This window comes from Corvus brachyrhynchos, unplaced genomic scaffold (genome assembly GCF_000691975.1).
Source record: "Corvus brachyrhynchos isolate BGI_N302 unplaced genomic scaffold, ASM69197v1 scaffold262, whole genome shotgun sequence".
Lineage (NCBI taxonomy): Eukaryota > Metazoa > Chordata > Aves > Passeriformes > Corvidae > Corvus > Corvus brachyrhynchos.
The window spans coordinates 2,076,266-2,100,675 of NW_008236626.1; the positions used below are offsets into that span (position 1 = coordinate 2,076,266).

The 24,410-nt window shown below is 44.6% G+C and overlaps 1 protein-coding gene across 1 annotated transcript in view; it reads left to right on the forward strand.

Annotated features, from left to right (window-relative positions):
- The first annotated feature begins 4,255 nt into the window (after positions 1–4,255).
- Positions 4,256–24,410, forward strand: part of WWC1 (WW and C2 domain containing 1) — a 47,157-nt gene continuing 27,002 nt past the window's right edge. Inside the window, exons 1-8 of the mRNA XM_008644210.2 lie at positions 4,256–4,335; positions 4,430–4,472; positions 14,589–14,698; positions 19,581–19,784; positions 21,494–21,570; positions 22,490–22,569; positions 23,461–23,590; positions 23,961–24,107. Coding sequence (XP_008642432.2) covers positions 4,465–4,472; positions 14,589–14,698; positions 19,581–19,784; positions 21,494–21,570; positions 22,490–22,569; positions 23,461–23,590; positions 23,961–24,107 — 756 coding nt within the window. The 5' untranslated portion in view covers positions 4,256–4,335; positions 4,430–4,464. The remainder of the gene's footprint in view (positions 4,336–4,429; positions 4,473–14,588; positions 14,699–19,580; positions 19,785–21,493; positions 21,571–22,489; positions 22,570–23,460; positions 23,591–23,960; positions 24,108–24,410) is intronic.

Here is a 24,410-nt window from a genome sequence, read left to right on the forward strand (position 1 = left end):
AAGGGAGCCCTCATCTGAACCGAGACCTGGGGCCGCTGGGCACTTCACCTGGGGTGCTCCGAGGAGAGCTGCTGCCTTGCAGAGCAAAACTGGGCACCAGGAAATGAACTGGTGATGACTGAAGGGAGCAGGCATCTCTGGTGTGCTGCAGCATTCTCTGTCTGGCAAACACCTAGGACAGGGATCTCCATCTGGCGTGGGCTCAACCCTTGAGGAGTTGCTGCTGCCATAGGAACCACGGTCCCTCTGACCCTTCTGCCGGGATTAAACCCAGGACAACCCCATTGTGGGGCTCTGATGTCGAGCTCTTTGTCCTCACAACCCATCACCTGCACTGCTGCTGTGTCCTCTCTAACATCTATATTACAGCTTCAGAATATGGCTTAAACATTATGCTGCAGTCTGTTTCCAGATGCTCAGAGTGATAAAAAAGGCAGTAAAGATTTTACCCATCTTTGGGGAAGTGATATGTGCAACTGAGGGTCACGGCAGCCAGTCTGAGCCTTGCAGGGCTCAGCTTTGTATTCAGATGCGCTGGCCTGCGAGCTGCAGACATTCCAGATACTTGTGTTCATTTTGGCTGTATCCAGGCACGCACTCACAAAGAGCAAGATGCGTGCAGTGAAGTATAAATCCCGTCCTCTAATGACTCAAAGCACTGTTGTGTGCGCATACATGCTTAACAGATTGTATAATTAGCTGGCTTTGTAAGCTGGCAGCGTGTGTGATTCTCCAGTAGCTCCCTAAAAATCCTGTGTGGCGTAGGGAGTGTATGCGGGTCCTTAAGCTTCTTGTATCCATGCAGTGATGAGTGCTGGGCATACGAGAGGGGGCTGCATCCTTTGTGCCCGGAGGAGAAGGGCTTCCCAGGCCCAGTGCCACCACCTCTGCCTTTCCCTGAGCCCTGGGCTGGCAGCGGCTCTTCCCCCTTGGCTGCTGATGCTGGGCTGGTTTGGCTGGCTGCTCTGGGGCTGTGGGGACAGGGGCTGTCCCAAAGGCAGTCCCCACGCAGTGCCCTTGAAGACAGGCTCAGCAGATCGTGCAGCCAAGTGCTTCAGTGTGCACAGCCTGAGCTACCACTAGAGCCCCTCTCCTGGCCCGTGAGTTTGATTAGGCATTGGCCCAGACTGGAACCTGGTTTTATTTGGAATATTTAATTCAGAAGTGTTAATCGTGGCGGTCACAAGGCTCACTGCAGAGCTCTCCCAGCCCTGCAGTACAGGGACAGAGGTGTTGCTGCCCCGGGAGCAGAGCGGGTGCCGGCGGAGGGAAGGGTGGGCTGTGCTGCCGCCAGGAATGCGACAGGTTGTGCCGGTGTCCGGGAGACGCCGAGGGTGGGAGCAGCACCGGGCCCAGGGCTGCGTGCTTGGGATTTCATTGGAGCCGGGGAGGAGCGGGCAGGGGAGCGAACATGACCTTGAAAATCCTTATCGAGATGAAAAGGTGCAGTGAGGGAGCACATTCCTCCGCGCACAGCGCCCGGCCGGCCGGGCTGACAGCGAGCGCTGCGGCTGCACGGCCCCGGCCACGGGTCCGGGAGATGCTTCCCCACAGCCCGGCTGTCCCCACAAGGGCTGCCGGGGGGCCCAGGCTGCGTGAATCGAAGGGATCGGCTTCTGGAGTTGACTGTTTCTGTGTATTTATAAGTAATAATGAGCCCGAAGGTGGTAGCAAGGCAAGTGCTGGCAGCCGGAGGAGGTGGGCCGCTTGAGAGGAGCAGGTTTAATTATGATTCTGTGGCAGGTGAACCTTATCTATGGGTTTGGAGCCCAGAAATGTGTTGAGCAGCCAGACAGCTCATCACAACCAGCACGGGGGGTTGTGGTTTTCCCCGGTGCTGCTTCTGTTCCTGATGCTCCTCTGTCCTGGCATGCTGTCCACTGCTGAGTCCCCCTAACCCAACTGGGAATGCACCGGTCAGGACGGTCTGGGTGCTGCTCTGCTCTACTGAACTGAAGCAGCTTGTGGGAGGGCTTGGAGGGTGCAGAGCTGCTGGTCTGGGAAGAGGAGCAAGGAAAAGCTGTGTAGGTTGTAAGGTGGGAGAGATGCTTTTTACAGAAGTAACAAACCATTAGCCTGGCTCAGTTGCAGATGTCTTTGTGCTGTGGATCCAACACAATTCTCCCTCTCTCCCCTGTGCTAGCACGTGTACTTGTACAGTCACATGCTAATTCAGGTTAAATAACTGCATCTCCTAGAAACTGATCCTTTTCTAAGATGCTTTTTGGGTGCTTCTAATCCTGAAGCATGTCCCAGGAAAGTGACACTGTACAGATAAAGCAATCCTTCTAGTGAAAAAAAGTAATCAACACTTACTACTATGAATATGTGCTGTAAAATGAAAAATGCTGCGTTCCTGAAGAAATCTAAGTATTGTTGCAGCTTGATTGTAACTGTGGCACTTCAGTTGCTGAGGCTGCGCTGCAGCTTTGGAAGCAGATACTTTAAATTCATTGGTTTGTGGTGGATTTTTTTTCCTCTTGACAAGGATAGAATAAAACCTGTCTTTCTCCATGGCTATAGGAACATACCCTTGTGTAATGTGTGTTTGTGTTGAAGAAATTCAGGCACTTACTGGTGTCTTCAATAATTCCTTTCTAAATGCTTAGCTTAGGGCATTTGCATAAAACATTATCTCACTTAAGAAATTCAGGGTTGGTTTTTTTTTTTTCAGTTTTAGAGGATCTAGGTGTGTACTAGGAATTTGGATGTGTATTAATGACCTTGGGACATTTGTTTCTAGGTCCTGTGGAAAGGTGTGGCCTCAGCCCAAGGGAGGTGGAACTTGCCCCTGCTGACGGGGGCAGTCCCATTGCTTAGTACATGAAGACTCATTTCCCTGTCGAATGAGCTGAATCAGCTTGCTGAGGACTGCAATGAGTAGTCTTGCCACCACCTCTGATGTTCCTGTGGAAATAGTATGTGTTCCTGTTGAGTGGCAGAGTTATCAGGGTTGGTACAGGCCATGTGCTGTATCTAGTGGGGTTACAGAGATTGTGCTGCGTGTCCAGAGCCTGCTTCTGAACAAAGCACAGGATGGTGTGAACACACCTTTTCTGTCAAAGCTGGTGGCCTTGCTGGCCAGCTTCTTCATTGCTCTGAGCTTCGTGCCGTGGCTTCAGCTTTTGTTTGCCACAATACTTGATTAAGACAAATCTGGTATCTCTGGCCTTTTTCTTTGGGGTTATCTGGCTTGTAAAGCTGGGATGAAATGCAACCTGTTTGTTGGGATTCACCTCCTTCACTTTTCAATGTGGAGCAGTTAGGATGGTGGTAGTGAAGTTGGTGTCTCTGCTGTCAGACAAGCCAGGAGCTTGACTGAGGCACGTAGCTACTACATACGTATGGAAGAAGGGGAGTACAGAGATAGGAAAAAGACACAAACAATCTGTGGGTTTAGCCACCTTCAGCAGGGTTACACTGAAAAGAGGAGGATTGTTCCTTTGGAAGGAAGGAGGGTCCTGTGCTCTTGGTCATAAACTAAAGTAAAATAGTAGCTAAATATTACTAATGAGACTATGTAAGGTGTGTCTCTGACACGTATCTGGAGCATGAAGTGTGAGCAGCAGTGATGAAGTGATATGTATGCTGAGTCTTTGCTTACTGGAAAGAAATGCTGTCTGTTTTGAGCTGAGGAATAACTGAAAAACCAAATCCTCAGCTAGCTTGTGCCACTTCTGAGCTGGCAGAAGGACTGTTAAGTGGGCTTTAAACTACCCAAGATAGGTGGGAAAAGGGAATGCAAGAGAGCAAGTGGCATTATAACTTCCATGTTAACACAAGTTTGATCTGTTGGCAAAGTATGTTCATAGTGATCATTAAAAATGAACGATGTTTGTAAGAGTAAATCAATCAAACTCACTTGGTGATGCAAATCTCACTTTTGCTGTCCTCAGATGCATGAGCAGCCTTCAATAGTTGTTGATTTGTATCGACTTCCTTGCAATGTGTGAAGTACTGAGCTATGTTTAGTGCTTTGCACAGTTTGGCATGATTTTTTTTTTGTGGCTTAACTACATGGTAAATCAAGGCTTTGTTACTTTGGATGAAAAAGATACTAAACCTATTAATTTTATACTCTTACCTTCTAACCCTACATCTCCTAAAGCTTTGTTCTCACAAGGTTGTTCTGGACATCTGTTCTTGTTCTGACATTTCTGTTCATTTTTATACAGTATGGCTTTTCAGGGTCTGAGAACACATTGCCTCAACACTTACAGCAGCAGTAGCAGGTCGTAAAGCTCATATTGTGAATTCCAGGTGCTTCTGTGCTTCAGCAGTGCTGCATTCATGAGCTGAGGGCTGTGCAACCTGGGCTTTCTCTTTGGATCAGAAGTGAGTTGCCATACTTTCTTTTCCAAAGGCTCTCCTCAGTGCTAACTCACAAGGCTGAGTCTGTTGAAATAATTTTGGTTTGCCCCTCTTGCAGGAACGGCATGGATTACAGTCTGCACGGCTGTGCTTATGCTCAGGTAAGTATTCTGTATCTTGAATTCACAGTTGCTTTTCAAGCAGAAGGATTTTTGTTCTTCTGTGTTCTTCACTGCTCTGATACCATCTTGACCAGGCATCTCCTCTGATTCTTGCAGGCAGCCAGAAATACTCCTGTTCATACCTGGTACTGCTGAGTTTCCAGTGGCATTGCAGGGGCCCTGTGAGTGCCCTGAGACCCCTTGGGGATGGTTCATGTGACTTGGTAGTTTCCTCTGTGCAGCAGGATTCTGCTCTATCTGGCCATGATTTCTGAGGTGGCAGGCTGATGTCAGATCAGAGCCTGTGATGTTTTCTGAACTAGGCATTGCATAGGAGCTGAGCGGCTACAGCTGATCTGACTTAGGGCAAGGAGCAGAAGATGCTCTGGTGATGCCCTGCTGCTTGCCTAGACTGTGTTCTGCAAGGGTGCAGACCAGAGAGCCTGTTTGGGATTGGGACCATCAAATAGCTGTATAACTCAGTCGGAACGTTTATAATGCAGAAAGAGCAAGCAGGCAGCCCTGCCAAAGCTGCTGTATGGATGAGCAATTAGCCCAGTGCTAGCAGGAGGTGAACCAGGGAGCAGCATGCAAACCATGTGCATGTAAAACAATCTCCTGTGCTTCGCTTGTCTTTTCCAAATAGGTTTCCATACTAGCAGTGCTTGTTTTCTGCACTGGGGAGATTAGATGAGTCTAGTGATGCCATCCTGGGGTTGTCTATTGTCACTTCAAATGTCATGTGAATAAAGGGCAAAGGAGCTGACAGTGTTGCAGGAGGCATTTGCTGTTCACGGATAGAACACACTGGTGAGAAGTACAGCAGCATGCTTTTCTTCTGAAAGAGTTCAGTTTGTAATCACTGTACATGAAGTGTAAATTCAGTGTCTGATGAAGCCCAGTTGTGGAGTGAATCCCCAGTCTGTTCCCCATCATCCCTGTCCCTATGGTCAGCCCAGTGCTCACTGCATTGCACGTGTTCCTGCATGCTGAGGTAGGGCAATCGTTCCATACTTACCTCCTTGCTGAGATGTCAAATATTTATCTTTTTCTGACAGTAGCTATTGGTTCCCTGCTCTAGGAGCTGTACTGTGGGGGGAGTTTGTCCTATACACCTCCTTATCTTGAGGCATCTTGCCAATATAAACTGCTGCAAAAAAAAAAATGCAGGCTGTGAGAGCAGAGATGAGCCTTCCCGTTCATAATCTCCCAAATATGTCAAGGAACTAGTCTGACTGCTCTGGATGCTTGGTAGGCAATTTACCCCATACTCTGAAGTGACCAGTCCCCTTATTCAAGAACAGTTGAGCTTCCAAGTGAAGAGCAAGCTGACTTATTTTTAGTTAGTCTACTCAGGCTGTGCAGGTGACAAGGCTGCTTCTCATCCTAGAAGATCTGAAAGCAAACTTAAAAACCAATTTCAGCTACTTAAAATTAAAGATGTTTGAATTATTTGCATGGTTAAATTCCAACTCTTGCATGTTTTTTATTCAGTAGTGTTGTACTGTTCTCATCAAGTTGTACCTCACTCTTTTATATATTTTCTGCTTAATTGGTTCAGGAAAGCATGCAGGATATAGAGGCTGGCAGGCAAGTTAATGTTGTGAGAAGCCTCATCTCCCATTTCCTGACTTTTTAACCTTGAACTATCCCAGGAATTTTTGCATTTGAGTGATTAAGAAGGTATGACTGACCTCCTGCTTGCAGAACCGGTTTGTTAATCACTGGGAATGATCTAAAATCTTCGAGTGGTTTTTGATAGCCTTCTCCTTGCAAATAACTTAGTTGTTCTTTGCTTCCAGAGGTAAATGATCTGTACTGAAAAGAAATACACAGGCAAACAGACTGTCAGTGTGTGCAAAGTAGAGCTTGTAAACGTGCAAGCCTTTTCAGATGTGGATAGAACAAACAAGCAGCTGACTGTACTGGTGTTTTAGGCATACTTTTTGTGCCTGATGGGGTCATAAACTGTGTGTATTATATAGCTTAATGCTTCTGTGAATCTATTTGACTAATAGAAATGTATTGCTATTAAAGGTATAAATGCATTTGTGTTCAGAATACCTGAAATACAGACTGGTGCCTGACTTGCAGGTGTCTTTGGTGTCTCCTGATTTCTTTTGTGGAGAATCTACTTGGGCAGTATGTGACTAATTTCAGTATAAAAGAAGAATTTGGGTGTTACCTGCTCATGTGAAAGCAGTAGAGGGTCTAATTGGCAAATTACACACAGCTCAAGATCACCTTAATGAGGTACAGAGGTTACCCTCAGGGCCTGGCCAAAGAACATCATTGAGTTCTTGAGTGTCAATAAAAATGTTTAAAATTATGATAGCTTGGAAAATGAGCTCTGAAGATAGATGTTGTACCTGCGTATCCTAGAGGTGGCCGAATGCATGAAGCATCAGGGGTCAGGAGGAAATACAAGATGAAAGAGCTCTTCGGGAGGCTGAGAAGATGCTCAATAACCACGGCAACGAAGGCAACCACTTCTGAAAAGCAAACAGCTCTGCAGTTTGAGTAGATGTGTTGTTTATTTTAAGCCATTTCTCTTGGTAATATTTATGTTGAAGTTTAAGCAAATTTGTTTGGTTTATACTTACTGCCTCAAATACGCTGTTTTTCTCAGACTTGACCCCATTTTACCGTAAGAGTGTAATTTCGTTCCCTGTTACCCTTTATTCACAGCAAGACCAGGACCACACACTGGCAGTCACTGAAATGACTTGTGTTTGAGGCAACTATAAGTTCAAGGTGACTGGGCCTTTGTGTGGGTCTTGGCATAATGTCCGCCTTCCAAAACTTTGAAATGTCATATTTGATCGCTCATTAGACTCCTTGGAGTATACTTTTGAAATTTGTGATCACTTCTTAGAAGCTTCTCCTTGTTACCTGGCAAGCACATTCCTGTTCATGGTTCCCCTCTGCTGATGGTGGTCCTGAATTGGGCTTTTCTGCTCCTCTGGGTGTTAGAGGTCTCCCCCTCCAACTCCCCTGCAGTTGGTGAGGTTTTGGTGCAACTGAGGTGTCACTTGGCCTGGAGCTGCTTGCTGTGTCACTGCTGAGGATCCTGGCTGTTAGGGGTGAGCTGTTCCCATCGCCTCTTGCCTAAACTGCCATTGGAGTGGGAATCCAACGGAGCATTTCGTCATGCACAGGTGTGTGGAGATGGGGGGAGAAAAGCTTTGCCAGCAAGATCATAAAACAGGGCCTCTTCATGGCCACACCCCCAGCCTCCAAAGGCAATCCTCCCTGCAGCGAGAGAAGATGCTCCCAGGGAAAATAGTTACTATAGTGATGAATAGCCCCGGTGTGTTTGAGGGCTGGATCACCAAGTTGAGTAATAAATGTGTAGGAGTCTATTTTTAAAAGCTTTGTGAGGAGGAGATTGCAGACAAATTTTCTAGGACTACAGCAAAGTGATAGGTTTTTCTGTGCTAAAGTTTAAAAATAATCATCATCTGTCTTGAGAATGGGATGACCTCATTAAAAACAAAGAAGCTTGTATGTCATCATGTGGAGCCTCCTGGCAGGGATTCTTGCAGCAGTCTTCTGAGTTCCAGTAGCAGCTCTGCTGGAAGTTTGAGTTCCTCAAAACTCCTTATCTACAGCTACCCCAGTGTCACAGCTGGACCTGAGGTGCCTTTAGCTCATTTCCTATCCTGGTCTGTGCAGCACATCCTGATACATAATGAGCACTGAGTTTTATTCAAACAAGAAATGAAGAAATGCTGTGTAAAGAAAAAATAAAATTGAAGCATAGAAGCCATTGAAAATAAAATCTGACTCCAAGGTTCTCCTGCAAAATGCTGGGTTGAAAAACTATTTGGTTTTGTAAGAGAAATGGTATGAGTGGAAGCATCTGCCACAACTCATAATTATGTCATCTGGCTTGACTTCTTGCCCATGAGGCCTGGGTGCCCCACACACTAGATGTGTACCTGTGAGTGCAGGAGGGAAGGGGAGAGCTCAGCAGGGCTGATAGGGTGTTTGTCAGGGTTTGGTGGCTCGTGCTGTAGCTGTAAGAGGAGCTGACATGATGGTCCTGAGCGATCCAGGTGCTGCCTTTGTTCCTTGTGCCGTGAGCTGCTGCTGTAGGTACAGCAAACTGGGAAATCCCCTGGTCTGTGCTCTCGCCCATAGAGAGTCATGAAGGATTTCATACGAGGCCATGTGATCTGTGCTGAACTGATTAAAATAAGGCTCCCCTGTTTAAATGGCTTTACTTTGTTCCAGGGTCTGAGGAGCCCTGCAAACACAGGGATTAGGTGGTTTTATGCATGGTGTAGAAGCTTGCCACTGCACTGTTGGTTTATAAACCTTTTCATCTCCATGACCCAAGCACAGTGTTTGCTGAGTGCACATCTACCTATGTGCACTTATGTCCTCATGGCTGTGAGCCTCACCAGGAGCTGCTCGTGGGCGTGGTTTACTGCTGTAGGCCCCCATAGGGTACCTGGTAGGTTGATACTGAAATGCAGTAATTACAAAAATAACATTTCTTGGTTTAGGAAGTTCAGAATTGATTTCTGTTACCATTGTGGTATTAACTCCAGATTTGTAAGTGGCACAGGTCGCCCATCTCCAGCTCCTGCCAGGAACCTCTGTACAGCCATGTTTAACAAACCTTCTGTCAATCAAAAACCGGTTATACAAGGATTATTTGCCTTCGGTTTCCTGTGTAATGAGGTTTTTGATTGACAACAGTGGAGTTAAAGAATATAGAAAGGCTTTCTGAATCTAAGATGAGCAAGCTTCCATTTAATACTGTTTGCACATGATAACATTGGCTTTCAGTTTTATCTGTGATAGAAACTGGAGGTGATGAAAAATAAGAAATACAGAAACCCTTCTCATTTTAATATAATATGACTTTCTATTTCCTGCTGTGGGAGTGGGATTTGGACATCATTTGCTGTACAAATAGTTGAGCTACTGTGGGCAAACATTTTGCAAAGATGGAAGTGTCTTGGAATGTTCACCACAGCTGGTGGGTGAGCAGTGGCTTTACCCTTGTCCTGCCTCTGCCTGAAGACTGTCAGATGCTCCTCAGATTAGGAAGTTGGGTGATGCTGTTCTCTTTTACCTCTGTTACCAGGATTAGTTTCTGAAACAGCGACCTTCACCTGCTGTGTGTGGTGGTTGCTGTGGATATCTGTTTTCCAGGTGTCCTTGTGAGCAGCTGCACTTGTTCAAGTAAATTTGAATTTCTTGAATGAAATGGAATTTAAAAATTGCATACTGGAAGCTAAGAAAATATGATGGAAGTGGATAAATGTAGGTTGATGTGTCTTTTTCAAAATACTAAATATTCCTAATAATGACCCCAATTAAAACATACCTATGGGGGAATGGCAGTCACAGGTGTGATGAATGTGGTATATGGGTGAGTTCCTATGAGGTGAACATAGGGTGACTTTTGGGTGAGCTAGAAGGCCAGAGTTAGGCTGTGATTTAAAAGTATCTTCTTTAGTTCAGGCTAGTTTCTCTTGTAGAGGTCCTATACTAAGCTCAGCCTCTGTCTTAGAAGCAGATGAAGCACTTGAGGAGTAGTTCGGGTCTAACTGATGTCTGATGGGTGTCAAAGCAAAGCGAACATGGCTGGAAGATGCAAACAAACTCTTGTCCCAAAGTGTCATCTCTTTTAACTAGGCCAGTTTGGGTTTCATAAAAAGTGCTGTGTGTACAGACCTTAAGTTTGCCCCCTTGATTCCCTCTTTGTGACTGGAGATCAGAAGTCATAGTCAGGATTTTCTGAATTTTTGGGTGCATTGCTTTCCTGTGAAAACTGGGTGAGTGAATCTGAAGGTTTCCCTGAGGAAGGAGGGCAAGGAATGCACAAACCATTTTGCAGGTTTCCTTCCTTAGTTATGAGCACAGTGGTGAAAGGGGTCCATTTTTGTGCATTGCTGCTTTGAGTCCAGCTACAGGGAGGACCTGTTATGTGGTAATGTGGTTTGACTGAGTTGATGAGATTTTTTCAAGGCAGCTAGGAAGCTTTGTGAATTGTAAAGGAGACGTTTCAAAGGAACAGTCCTGCAGATGTGTCCTGGCTTTAACTTCCCACATGCAGAGGTACAGTCCTGTTTTATGCAGCAGTAATGCACTAACTAAATCATGTCCTGCTGTGAGAAAGAAGCTTCTCCTTTTGCTCTTTAATCTGTCATTGTGAGTATGCTCAGGGAGACACTGCATTTTTGGACCCCTTCTGGAAAATTGGTTTAGTTTAGTCTTCATAACAACCCCTAAAATCATATCTTAAAACAAGGAAATAATCTCTTTTTTCTTTCTATGCTGTATTCAAAGGCTTGCTACACAACATATTACATGTCTTTCATCTAATTGTACCATTGCTACTTTGATTTGTGCCAGTTTTCCCCAAAACAACTAGGGAAAGGAGCTTAAAAAGGCAAGTAATATGGTTGTGAAGCTGCAGTTACTTGGGGAAATAGCTATTTTGTCTATAACAAATGGAATTACACTCTTAGTCAGAAAACTAATTATTCTTCTGTTTGCTAGTTGAATGACAGATTACTCCTCTGTACAAATGGGATAGTTGGAAGCTTGTGGGCAGCCATGGAGGAGGGCACTAGTCTGTGCTTGGTGATGGGTGCTCCTTGTGAGATATGCTGAAAATATGAGACTCAAAAGTGAAATAATTGTCTGTTTCTGAGCCCTAGTAACTGGCAAGTCTCCAGTTGGCTTGTGTCATTGCTATAGCAGGCTGATCCTGCCTTGCTTTTTTTCCTTTTTCCAAAACTCTAACTGAAAGAACTGGCTGGATGTAGTTCATGCATTGCATTTCATATGGAAAATAGGAATAAGCATCCTTCAGTTGCTTGGTCCTGGCTTCCTATTGAATCTGACAGTTTCTGAGCACTTTTATAAGGAATTCAGCTGCTTCTAACAAAATAGGGTTGGACAAAAGCTGAACAGAAGCTTTATAAGTTTGGTGTTACACTTTGGAGCACTGAAGTTGGCACTACAGTGCCATTCCCTGATGAAAGTATTCCCAAGACCTAGGGCTGGTAGTGCAGCTCCACACTGGTTTTTGTTTTTTACCAAGAAAGCGTTTAATATTAATGTTAGGTGTGATTCTTGAGCAGAATTCTGCAAGAAACTCCACTCAGTGTGTAATTCAAACTAATTTACTGAGGTATGTTTTATGTCTGCCACACACCCTCATGTAACGTGCTTTAAGTGTGGGTTTAATTACTGCTCCATGTTGAGGGATTCTTGCTCGGATCACTCACCAAAAATGTTGAGCACTGTAGCTGGGACGTGGGAGGTGCATGGCTGCTGGTTTAATCGCTCTGTGGGGCTGAAGGGAAGCTGGTGTGCAGTGCTGGGGACTGCAGACCCAGGATGGAATTGCACCTCTTCTTACAAAGCTCTCTACAGAAGTGGCAGAACAGCAATCATGCCACCAATTCACAGCAATATTTAGGGTGTTACTAGCCAAATGATGCACTGGAAAATACCCCTTGGCTTTCCTGTGGCCTAGCAGCCCCACCTTGACTCCTGAGGGCAGCTGTGGGCACCACAATATTAACAAAGACATTAAACCATTAGAGAGTGTCCAAAGGAGGGCCACAAGGATGGTGGAGGGTCTGGGAGGGGAAGCTGTGTGAGGAGTGGCTGAGGGCACTTGGTTTGCTCAGCCTGGAGAGGAGGAGACTGAGGAGAGACCTCATTGTGGTCTGCAACTTCCTCGTGAGGGAAGCAGAGGGGCAGGTACCGATGTCTTCACTCCCATGACCAGTGGCAGGACTCACGGAAGCAGCATGAGGCTGAGCTGGGGAGGTTTAGGTTGGATATAGGGGAAAAGTTTTCTCAGCCAGAGGGTGGTGGGACACTGCCCAGGCTCCCCAGGGAATGATCGTGGCCCCAAGGCTGCCAGAGCTCCAGGAGCGCTTGGACAACGCTCTTGGGGATGCACAGGGTGGGATTGTTGGGGTGTGTGTGCAGGGCCAGGAGCTGGACAGGATGATCCCTGTGAGTCCCTTCAGCGTATTTCATGGTTCTATGATCCCAGCATGACTGTGCCCCTCTCACGGATGGGAGGAGGTCCACCTAGTTCAGCATTTAGCACTGTGCCCTCCCTCTTCCCTACCTGTCCTGCTTCCACGTGAACTGCTATCGTTAAATAAAAGCAGATGCCATTTTCAGAGAGGGTGAAAGTGTTAACCCTGGTGTTTAACTTAACATTGCTGACACGTTTGCTACGGTGCTTTCATCTCTGTTATCTCCAAAGAGTGGCTTCTATCTGACCTTGCTCTGCATTTTTACCCTTGTGCATCTCTGGTTTGATCAACTCAGAGCAGCACATATTGGGTACTCAGGCTGGGGAAACAGCTTGATCCACAGGGAAGAGCATGGGATAAGGGATAGCAAATCACAAGCATTGAGATTCTATTTTATTTTCAGATAATCTATTTTCTATACAAATACACTTTTGGTACACAGTCTAGATTAAGAACTGTAAAAATAAACCCCTTCAGTGAAACTTCATTGAAAAAGTTTCACAATTGTATTTTGTGAAGCTCCGAGTTCTTTTGCACTGCAGAGCTTTAAATTAAATTGAAATTTTCTGAGAAAATAGTGGTTGAAACACTGCTTTGTATGGCAAAGGCAGTGTGTTGAAAGGGAAATGCAACAGCAGGTAAATTAGAGGTGTTAGTGGCTTACATGGCTTTTACAAAAATGTTCCCACCCCATTCTTACTGCATACCAAACTTATGGGTCATATTTAGGGGGGAATTACATTAGCTGTTAAATGTTGATTTTATGCTGAACCCCTTCTGGTTGGAGACTTTTTTCCTAAAATTCCTCTTAACAATGAGTGACTGTAAGATGTTAGTATGGGAGTACCGGCTGGTTGCTCAGTGCCTCCAGATGATGTCTGCTCAGAACTTAGTAAACCTCTTTGTCTGCCAGCCCTCCTCAATTACCTTTGGATGGGGAAGACTTGCTGGAAACCTGTTCAGTCTCTTGCAGCGGGTTGCAGACCTGCTCTGTGTCCCCCTTTGCCTCCCTGTGACGTGCTGCTTGCGTGTGGCAGAGTTGGGTGCAGCTCTGTGTGTGCTTGTTCACCCCTTTGCTCTGTGTGTGCCTGCCTAGAGGGTCTGTGGTGTTGTACAGTGTGTCCTGTGCTTTCTGCCACAAGGGCTTCTCTGGGAAGTCAGACTCAGCCCCCAACATGAAGTCACGGCCCTCCTTCCACAGACACCATGCAGAGCACTGGGGTTGTGTGATGGATCGATGGGCCTCTGGCATATTGTGCATTTGGCAGCTGGGGATGTAAGGCACCTGCAAGATTAATTCCTCCTGGCTTGTGCCTCCCTGCAGTGCTGTTTGGTTTGTAGTTTTGTTGGTGCAAGCTGAACCTCATTAACTCCTAATCAAAGGGAGGAAAGGGACGTGGTTTCGGTGATTAAAATCTGTGGGGTCACTCAAGGAGTGGGTACTCTAAGCTTTGTGTTTAGCCATACAAGCCTTCAGAGTGTTGCTGGATGTGGTCTGTAATAGAAAAACTCATCAGAGCAGTGCTGTGGAAATACTTCCTTGTTTGGACGGAGTGGGTTACACGTTTTCATGATACTGAGAAACTAATCTCGTTTGTCATTAATGAAACACAGCATATTGCAATGCAAATGAGAGACGTTGCATGACAAGTGGTCCCACAGTCCTCAGCACTTGCTATTGATTGTTCAGTCTTACTTATTCATGCTATGCAAATTGCATTTCTCATCTTGTTCCTTCTTGTCTACATATTTTTGGTACTGGATTTGCCTGCAAACAGTCTTGTTCTTTCACTTGAGAGACAGGGATTGTTTCTGGCAAAGTTCTTAATGTTCCTTTGTCGAGCAAGTACTGGCTGAGCTGGGCAAGGCTCTGGAGCTCTGTCAGAATGAATTCATCTTGCTCTAACTTCAGTTGGAGAAAGGGAAGAGGTGGTGGTATATTATTTGATTAAAACAAAAGCTTTAAAGTAGTTTTCAACTCTGTTTGTTTTTGATACTGAAGCCATTGTGGCATTTGTTTTCTGGCCAGTTGTTTGGAACAGACATATGGGAGTTTTCTTTTATTTGTGCTAAATGTTATTTTGCATTTCAGGTATACTAAACCACTGACCTTTGCTGACTGCATCAGTGATGAGTTGCCCTTAGGATGGGAAGAAGCTTATGACCCTCAGGTCGGAGTCTATTACATAGACCACAATACCAGTAAGTGACAAGCCACTGTGTTTTTGCAGAGTGATTTGTGCCTGTATTAAAATATACTGAACACAAAACCACAAAGTTACTAATAGCATGTTTTAGAGTAGGTGAGATCTGCAGCTTGTGAAATCAAATCCTGTCCTTCTCCATCATACAAAGTACTTCCCTCTCTAAACAGGAATTTGAGACCTTTTGGGTTGCAGTCTTCAAATTGGCAGCCATGTTCAAGCCAGTACTATGGACACACCTCTGTAAGATTTGGTTCTGCTGAGGAGTCCAACTGGGTAGCAGTGATCTGGAGTTTGTTCTTAGCCTGGAATTTGTCCCTGTGGCAAGACCATCAGAAACAGTGCAAAGGTCTTGTGTTCCATTCCCCTGGCAGGGGTAGCTCCCTTGGCTGCAGGAGCTCACACTGCCTTTGCTGGAGACAAAACCCTCAAGTAAGCTTGGGATATCCTGTCCAGGGTTCAGGTTTGTGGTGTCTTTATCCTCAAGCTAAGCCACTGCTTACACCCTTTGCTAGATTGCTCGATAGACCAGAAGAGTTAACTTTATAAGCTCATTTGAATTATAAGAAAATACAGTATTTGATATATCATTACAGACATTGCTAGAATAACTGTAATGGGTTATGCTAGAACAAATCCCCTGAAAAAGTAATAAGCAAAATAAGTCAGTGACTTTGATTCTCTTTACAGAACCGCTCCAGCTGCAGCCCAGAAGTTTACAGCAGAACCATGTCCAGGCCCTTTTAGGGGAGCTTGCAACTTGTGCTAAGAGAGAAACTTTTAAAAGACAAAAGTGCCTTGAAGTGCCTTGAAGTTGTGGGTTTTTTAAAATCCACTTCTAGGACTTCAACTGAGAACTTAAACCTTTTTTTTTTTCTTTTAGAAAATTACAGGATTTAAAAAAAATAAAAGTATGGAAATCTGGTGCATTTCTTTCCTTGGTGAATTTTTTTTTTCCCCTTGGGTATCTTCTTTTTCACACCCTCCCCTTTTTCAAAACTGCCACAACTTCACCTGGCCTGAGACTGCACCTTTCAGGCTTTAGCAACTTCTCTTGGGTATTAAAAATGCAGAATGAAAAAAGCCTATTCCCAAAAAGCACTAACTACTGACCTCTGCAATACAAGGAGCAGAAGTTTCCAGATTTAATGGTGACACAAATATTTTTATTTAGAATTCAATGTCATCCTAAAGTCACTGGATTTACGTATCTTTACATGGCTCCATCCTAAGTATTTTTCTGTGAGGTAGGGGACACAGATTTTTCTTTTTATAGGAAAGTGGGAAAGGGTAGGCGAGTCTACAGAATCACACAAAGGAGATCTGCAGGGGAGAGGAGTGGAGAAACTTTGCTTTAGAAGGTGCTATGTTGCAAGGCACAAATTTGGATCTCCTACAGGTCTGTAAGACCATGTCTGGTGTCTGTTTCACAGTCTAAGAATGGGAAAAGAGCCTTGACCTGAAGCTGTGGGACATGGAAACCTGTTGGACCCCTGGTCAGTTAGCAGAAACTCCAGCATTGTTAAGTTCGTGGTTGGACTCCCTGATCCAAAAGGTCTTTTCCAACCTAAATGATTGAATGTAGTTGGGACAAACCAAACATGGTCTTATTTATACATTTGAGTTGGCACAGGGTGAGTATGCAAAGGTCTGTTGCAGATCTGGGGCAGTTGCCCTGGTCTGTGCCACTCACAGGCACCACAGGATTCAGGGGCATGCAGAGAAGCCTTCAAACTGTGCTGACACCTGCTTAATAACTTTTCATTTTTAAAAGTTCCACTTCTATGGGATGTCAGAGGCTGCAATATTTAAATGAGAATTTCAGCTAAAAGGTTAAAAAAAAGAGAAACAAACTCAAGACATATTTCTTATGCCAGCTCTAATCCAAATCATGATAGAGCAGAATATATCCATTTACCTTAGTCTAATCAGGCTGCTCATCTTTGTGGTTTATGTTGAAGTATCCTCTGGAGTGTGTCCAAAACCTTCTTCCTCTCCAAGGTCTCTCACAGATTCCCTGGCAGGAAGGAATTGCCGAGGGTGGGAAGGGGATGGAGCCATACTGGGTCTTGCTCATACTGCACAAGTATTTGAGACTAGTTCTCAGAAACAAGCCCAAGGACAGTCTTAAATTAAATCTAAAGCCATAAGCCATTAAAAGAAGTGAGATGGAGAACAATTGTAACCACCTCTCTGAGACAAAATACAATTAAATGGAATTGAGTACCCAGAATATTCCTAATACAGCATTAATGCATATAGCCTTGAGTGTGTCTCTCTGGGAGAACTTTGGAATGTGATTTGCACAAAGAAATGATGCTGATGCAAGCACTGTAAGACTACGTTCCTCCAACATCAAACAACCAGATTTATTTATGACAAGCTCAACATTAAATTAAGAATTCACAAGACAACAAATGATGTAATAGCCTGAGTTTCTATAGTTCTTTCATCTCACTTCTGAATGTATTTTGTATTTTTCAGTGGCTGGGGCTCAATGAGAGCCCTTGGCCAACATTTTCATTGATTGGTTTTACGTGTTTGAAAACCAAAGCTGAAAGCTGCAATCAAGGGGTTACAGTTAGTGCTGTGAGTACTGAAAAGGTTGAGATGAATATTTAGAATAAATCTGGGCCCAAAGCATTTCAATACCTCAGTGTGTTGTCCATCCTCTGTGTGAGCTGTCTGCTGAGCATTCCCTGGGTCAGATTCTATATGGGCTTGGAGCACTGGCAGTGCTTCACCACCCCGCAGAGCTGCTCAGGATTGTAGGCTTTTGCAGTCTTCCTCCTCATTGCTTATAATAGAGGAATTTTCCTGCAGCAGCTTCCACCACCCTTTTTGGGATTACAGGAAGAACGTGCTGCTAGTCTAAGGAAAAACTGGAAATGACCAGGCCTGAAGACTTGTGTTGGGGTAGACTGATGACCCAGTATCCTGAATCAGACTTGAAGAGCCATGGGTACTTTGCCAACATACTTTTTATCCTGGACATTAGAGGGCCCTAAGTCACAGTTGCTGGTGACTGTGCAGGTGTGTCCAGGGAAGCTGTATGTCTGGGAATGTGGGCGCATTCCTGGGTAACTCACAGCAGACTTTCCCCTTCTGGTTCAACTGTGGAGTAAAGGCAGTTATTTCATCTGGGTGTGGGTAATGGTTATCTGGAAAATGGGATTTGGGGACAAGAATCGAGGCAGGAGCATGGAGATTTCAGAATCTTACAGATTCTGTGTCCTCCTGATCTCTCTTTTGTTCTCTCTAAGACAGACCACAGTGCTATCCATGAGGGCATCAGCACTTACAGCTGGCACAAGCAGCTGCTTTTTCCTCAAGTTATTTTGGGGCAGTTTTTCAGGTCCAGACTTAGCTTCAGTGTAATATCAGCTGAAATGTTGCTTCTGCTTGCAGGACCTGTAAAGGACTCTTTGTTGAAATACTTCTACAAACTATACTGGGGTTTTTTGATTGTATTTTGTGGCTTCTCCAAGTTTTGCCATGCAATTTGAAGTGCCATGTGTTCTTTTGGGTCTTGAGATATTGTTAAAAACAACTTATTGGTGGAGTAGCCAGTTAATTTTCTCCTCAGCATGATCATAGACAGCTTGTGAAAAGGGTTGAGTGTCCATCCCTTGGGTAAACCCCTTTATTTCTAGTTCTGCTGCTAAGAATATTGTCTAATTTCTCTTCCCCACATCCTGTGTACTGCAGTGTTGGTCTTATGCCTGACTCACTTAAGAGCTGCTCGTACCTTCCTCTCTGGCAGCTTTTACTAAATATTTAAAGAGGCTCTTAAGATATGCAGATTAGATTCCCACTGATAGTTTCAAGCAAGTCCTTCCTATTAATTATTCATTCTGTGGTAACTAGGCATCCTTATTCAAGCATGTTGGTTTAGACAGTTCAGAGCACTTGGTCGACTAAATATTGGAACCTGCTCCAAACAAGAACATGGAATAGCCTTGAAATAGAAATGAAAAATATTTTGGGCACTTCTTCACAGAACAGACAAACACTGACAATAAATTTGCCTCATTAGTATTAGGACTAGCTGCATATCTGTGACCTTATGCCTTTTTCATGATTAGAAGCCTGGAAAGCAATGTACTGGTTGTGTTGGGGTAACGGAGATGGGAGTGCTGTAACTGCTCATGGCCGCATTCCCTATGTTACCCTAAACTCCACCTCCCATATTCTTCAGTGATTTACTGCTGTGCCTGCTTTCCCTGAAGGAAATGTTTACTCCCACTCTGAGATGCCGTTCATATAATGTCATTTAAGATGCTTTCATGAATACATTTTGTGATTTAATCAGACTTTATTTTTACTTATCTCTGGAATCTGAGTGAGCAGGTTTTCTTTCCCCTCTGCAATAAAAGCCTCTTGGCAGCCAAAGAGGATGGGCAGAGTTGTAATTGCTTTCATGTTGTCAGGTGCAGTATAATGCAGTCATGTGGCAATGATATTTTCTGAAAGTTTTTATAACAGTGAAATAGTAGAGCTATTTTATTAGTAATGTTATAAAGCAGTTGCAATAAAGATAAGTCTAACAGTCAGTGTCAGTTTCTTAGAGCTATGTGTGCATGTTCTTGGGTGGATGTTTTTAAGAGCCAGAACCAGGGTGGCTTCAGCAGCAGAGGAGCTGGAGAGTTGTATGACAGTTTTGTTGTGAATTGTTCTATTCAGCATGGCAGAACTCATTGGAATTCATTGTGGATCAACAGTCACCTCCTTAGAAAAAAGGAAAATACCTTTATTCCACTTTTTTATTACAGGGATGGGGCAAGAGACTATTTTAAAATGTCACAAACGGTGGAGCTTTTCCAAGCAGCAGAACAAACCTGCATTGTGTTGATCTTGCCACCTTCTGTTTTCTCTCCAAGAAACTACTCAGATAGAAGACCCTCGGGTGCAATGGCGGCGGGAGCAGGAGCACATGCTGAAGGATTACCTTGTCCTGGCCCAGGAGGCCATTGCTGCGCAGAAGGAGATCTATCAAGTGAAGCAGCAGAGGCTGGAGCTGGCCCAGCAGGAGTATCGGCAGCTGCACGATGTTTGGGAGCACAAACTGGGCTCTCAGACCAGCTGTGAGTAGTTAGTGAACTCTTAACCAGTGACTTCCTCAGCTGTGCACCCAGTAGGACAGTAAAAGGCATGAAGCTGGTCTTTGGATGGAGTGTTGGGATGATGTGCCATGTCACTGGCCACTTTTGATCAGTTTGTCCCAAAAGCAGTATCTGCCCAGCACCTGTTTGGTAAAGGCTGATTGTTATGAAGCACTCCTGTGTGTGGCTCAGTCACTGGAGTCAACGTGCAGATTTTTCTGCATGGGCTTCAACAAATGTTAAAAAATGTGGTGGTTGGCTCTGTGTGAAAACGTTAAGTTATATGGTATTTTCCTTGATTCCCCTATTTAAAGTACACAAACAAGGCAAGAAGGTCCATCTTGGATAGTATTCCCAGGCCCTTTTGTAGTTTTGTATCCCAGGTAGTTGAGTGACGGTCTGGTGGAGCTGAGGGTCTGTTTTATGCCATGTTCCAAGTCACCGTTGGTGGATTGCCTCTCTGTGTGTGAAGAACAGCAGTTTGTGCTCCATATTCTTCATCACACAGAAAGCGTCAATACCAATGTCGCTTCAAGATTTGGTGCAGAAATGTTTTTAGAATGCTGTATTTCCTCCTTAGGGGTACTAGTTAGGAGCTGGAAAATGTCCAGAACAGGATTTATTTCCTGCATGTGTTCCAGAATTTTTTTATAATCCTCAGTATTGCAGATTTTCTGTGTTCTTGCCAGCCACATCAGTGGACTGACCTCCCCTTGCTTCACTCTTTTGAGTTATGTCTGATGGTGGAGAATTCCACCAGCTAATCCTGTGCCTGATGTTAAAAATTTTTAAGTAGTTTTCTGTCAGCTGAGGGATTCTTGTTTGACAAGGGTCCCATCCCTCATCTCCGAAGAACTGGGTTTGGTCTTTTCTTAGGAGTACTGTACCCAAGTACTGGTGTTCCAGAGCAGTGCACTGAGAACATGAGTTATATTGGCGAGATGTGATCTGTCCTGAAAAATACAACCAAACAGAAATAACTAGAAATGCTTTCCCATGTTTTATAGGGCATAAACTAATGGCTGCAAGGATCAAAGTATCTCCCTTGCCTACAGCTACCCTAACAACATTGCACATTGGGGAGCTTCTGTACCTTCTGAGGCAGAAGGGGTTTAACCGCTGCTGAGAAGAGAGTTCTGCTCTTAATGGGACATTGATTTAATCTGGTGTGACACATTGTATGGCTGGTCATGTCCTCAAGGCTGTGAAAAGGCTTGCATCACATTTTTCAGTTTCTTCTCATTCTTTGCTTCTCTTTGTTTTTAAACATTCAGTGGGTTGTTTGCTCAATGAGGAAGTCTGAAAACAATTACTAAGTAAACCTTCATGCAATGCCTGTCCCTTCAGTTCTGTTAAATGCCTTTGGAAATGCAGGAGGCCACACTATAGAATGGAGTGAACGTGTTTGGGAGTTTGAGTTAAGTGTGTTAACCTGGAACAAATCCTGACTTTGGAGATGCAGGACATGGTTTGGCCCCTTCAGTCTATACTTTTTGTGGAGTACTTGACTGCACTGTTGCCTTTCCCTGTCTTTGAGCAGTGAGATGTGGGAATTGGGTAACAGGCCTACACCAGCAACATGTGGAGATTTGGGTGTGCAGGAGTGGTGGGAGATCTCGGTCTGTGGTGGGGCTGGTAAAAGCATAGGGAGGAAGGCAGAGCTGCTAAACTGGCTGCTGTATTTGTTCCAGTGCTCTCTGGCTCATCATCGAGTTCCAAGTATGACCCCGAGATCCTCAAAGCAGAGATTGCTACTACAAAATCCAGGGTGAGTAGTACGAATGGACCTTTGCTTGCCATGAGTAATGTTCAGATATTTCCAGACCTCATGGCAAATACTGAAAGGAGATGCCAAAGCAGTTGGAAGAGCTAATGTTGCCATTTTTAATCTAGGAGGTCATTTATCATAATTTTCTAACATTGCAGTCTTAGGAATTTGAAACAGGTTTGTTTTTCACCTTAGACTTTAGCCTGGCTTGGCAGCTGGCAGTGCAGGATCCTCTGTGGGATGTGAAGCCACGTGTTGGCTCTGCCAAGTGCTGGAGAGCTGCGGGTCCTCCCCAGGGACTGGCAGCTGTTGTGTGCCGGGCTTAGTGCAGGCTGTCAGCAGGGGAGGGTGTGCTCTCACTAAGAGCTCACTTTGGGAGGAAGAAAGGACTAAAGTAAAGTAGGTCAGTGTGGCCTCTGTGGAGGAATATAAAACAGCAAGCTGTAGGGTCAGTGGATTTACAGTGTGTATTATCATCCTGCTATATTACTCGTGCAGTGGGGCCCTTTAGTTTGGGAGCATGGAGGGTGGCTTTAGCTGCTGCAGCGTGACTCCTGTCCTGATGCTTAGCAGTTTTTGTAATGACAGGGAAGGTTTTAAACATTTCTGAGTAAAGTTGATATGTGTTTCATTGCTGTCTTTTTCGAATTTTTCTCAACTTTTCCACTTATGTGGCTGGTACTTCCCTTGAGCCCCTTGTTAAGAGGTGCAATAGCAGCTACTGGATAAAGCCGTAGGCAGTGATAAAGTCCTGATGAGGAGGCAGTCAGGGCTGCTTGCTGCTCTTGAGATGAGCTGATTACCTGGAAACTTCGTTTAGAGAACTGTCTACATTGAATAAGTTTTGAATTGGATGGGTAGTGCTGCACCTAAATACTCATATAAAATATCATTTTAAAAATGTGACACCTTGCTGCAGGTTAATAAACTCAAGAGAGAAGTAGCTCACATGAAGCAAGAGCTCCAGTACAAAGAGCATGGATTTCAAACACTGAAGAAGTAAGTGTGTTCTCAAGATCTTTTTTTTCAGAACATCTCTGGCTTGCAATGCATCCCCCACTACATTTATAAATAGCTGCCTAAATAACATAAGCTGAAATATGCTGCTGATAATATCTTTAGGCTGAAAGCAGTACACAGCCATGGGGGAGTTCTATCAGATCACTGCCTGTATGGGATTGACTTCATGGCAAAAAGGTTTTGAACCAGGATCTCGTCAGTTAACTGATGCTCTGTTTTACTCTGTATTGCTCAATATGGATGACAGGACAGCCTGTTGTCTTAGTTACAAGAGCCATTGATTTAGGACACTGAGGAAAAACTGGAGGTGGAGTGGAAGGGGAGGAAAAGTTTGAGGTACTTACCTTTGTGTGACGAGTCATCTGGCGTCTTTTAGATAAATGTTTATTATAAGGGTCAACTGTGGTAGAATTCCTTTGAGGAAAGGGAAGGATGAGGTGGCTTGTAATTAGGTTGTGCGAGCAAATACATCTGTGCATGTGAGTGTGTGCCTGGTTTTTGAAATCATGACTGAAAATAAGGTAATTCTCATAGGTGGCTAAGCTGATCCTCTCTAGGTTAGAAACAAGGCAGCTAGCAGCAGTCTGCCCTAATGCACTGTTTTGGGGCAGTTGTGTGCACCTTTGTCCTCCCTAAGGAGTCAAAGAGATGATGATATCGCTGAAATCAGAGTTCTGAAGCTTAATGTACTGCTGAGTGGAGTGACTTAGGCAGTGGTGAGTGGGGTCCTTTGTTCCTTCTGTTGTCCTTGTTACACTTTGGAGTGTGTTTTTCTTGAAAGTCCATGTCAAGATGCACGCATCTAGGATGATTCAGTTAACTGGAGGTTGTTAAGTGTTAGCTCACTGTTTTTTTGAAATTTCTCTGCAGAATTGACAGGAAAATGTCTGATACTCAAGGTGGCTACAAACTTGATGAAGCACAAGCTATTTTAAGTGAAATGAAGGCTCTCAAGAAGGCCATCACATCAGGGGAGAAGGAAAAACAAGACCTCATTCAGGTATTGAAATAGGATGACTTTATAGTGTTTTGTGTTACCACTGCTAGAAGATTGAATTTCTGAGAAGTAATTTAAGGATTTTGTATTTCAGATACATAATTGAGATTTTTATTAATATAAACTAGTTCTGTGTTGTGGTTGGACTGCAGTCTCTGCAGTTGTTCAGATCCTGGAAGTGAGAGGTATAAAATGCAGTTCAGCCATGGCTGTGGGAGGTGCAGACCAGCCATGCCTGGCCTCGGGTTTGCAGAGTCTGAGTGGGCACAGCAAACATGGTCAGATCTGAGTCATGGGGTTAGGCTAAAGTTATGTAGCTGCTGAGGTACTTTGGGCAGAAGTGAGCTCATCTCATGACTTTTTGTGGTTTTAGAGCTTGGCCAGGTTAAAAGACAGCTTTGTGAATGACAGAGGATCCCAGTCAGACCTGTGGGCCAGCAGCGTGTCTGTGGAAAGCTCCAGCCCCCTGCTGCCCCGGCAGTACCTGGATGTCAGCTCCCAGACAGATGTTTCAGGAAATGTGAGTAATGTGTGACAGGCCCTGTGCATGTGGAGACATTCCTCTGAACTGTGTGTAGTACTACCTCACTATGAGTTTCCAAGCATGGACAAGTTTCTGTGAAATCATACCTTCTCCTGCTTTAAACTGCAGCATGACTTTGTTTTTGTGTGCAGTGTTAATGTACCTCTAAGGGCAACCCGGTGTTTCCCCACACTGTCTCTATCAGAGCAACCCAGGTGGGAATAAAAGGGAAGGAAGTTTGATTTTGCCTGTAGGTGTAGTGTCTTGTGATGCAAATATTCCCTTGGCTCTTTCTAGCGA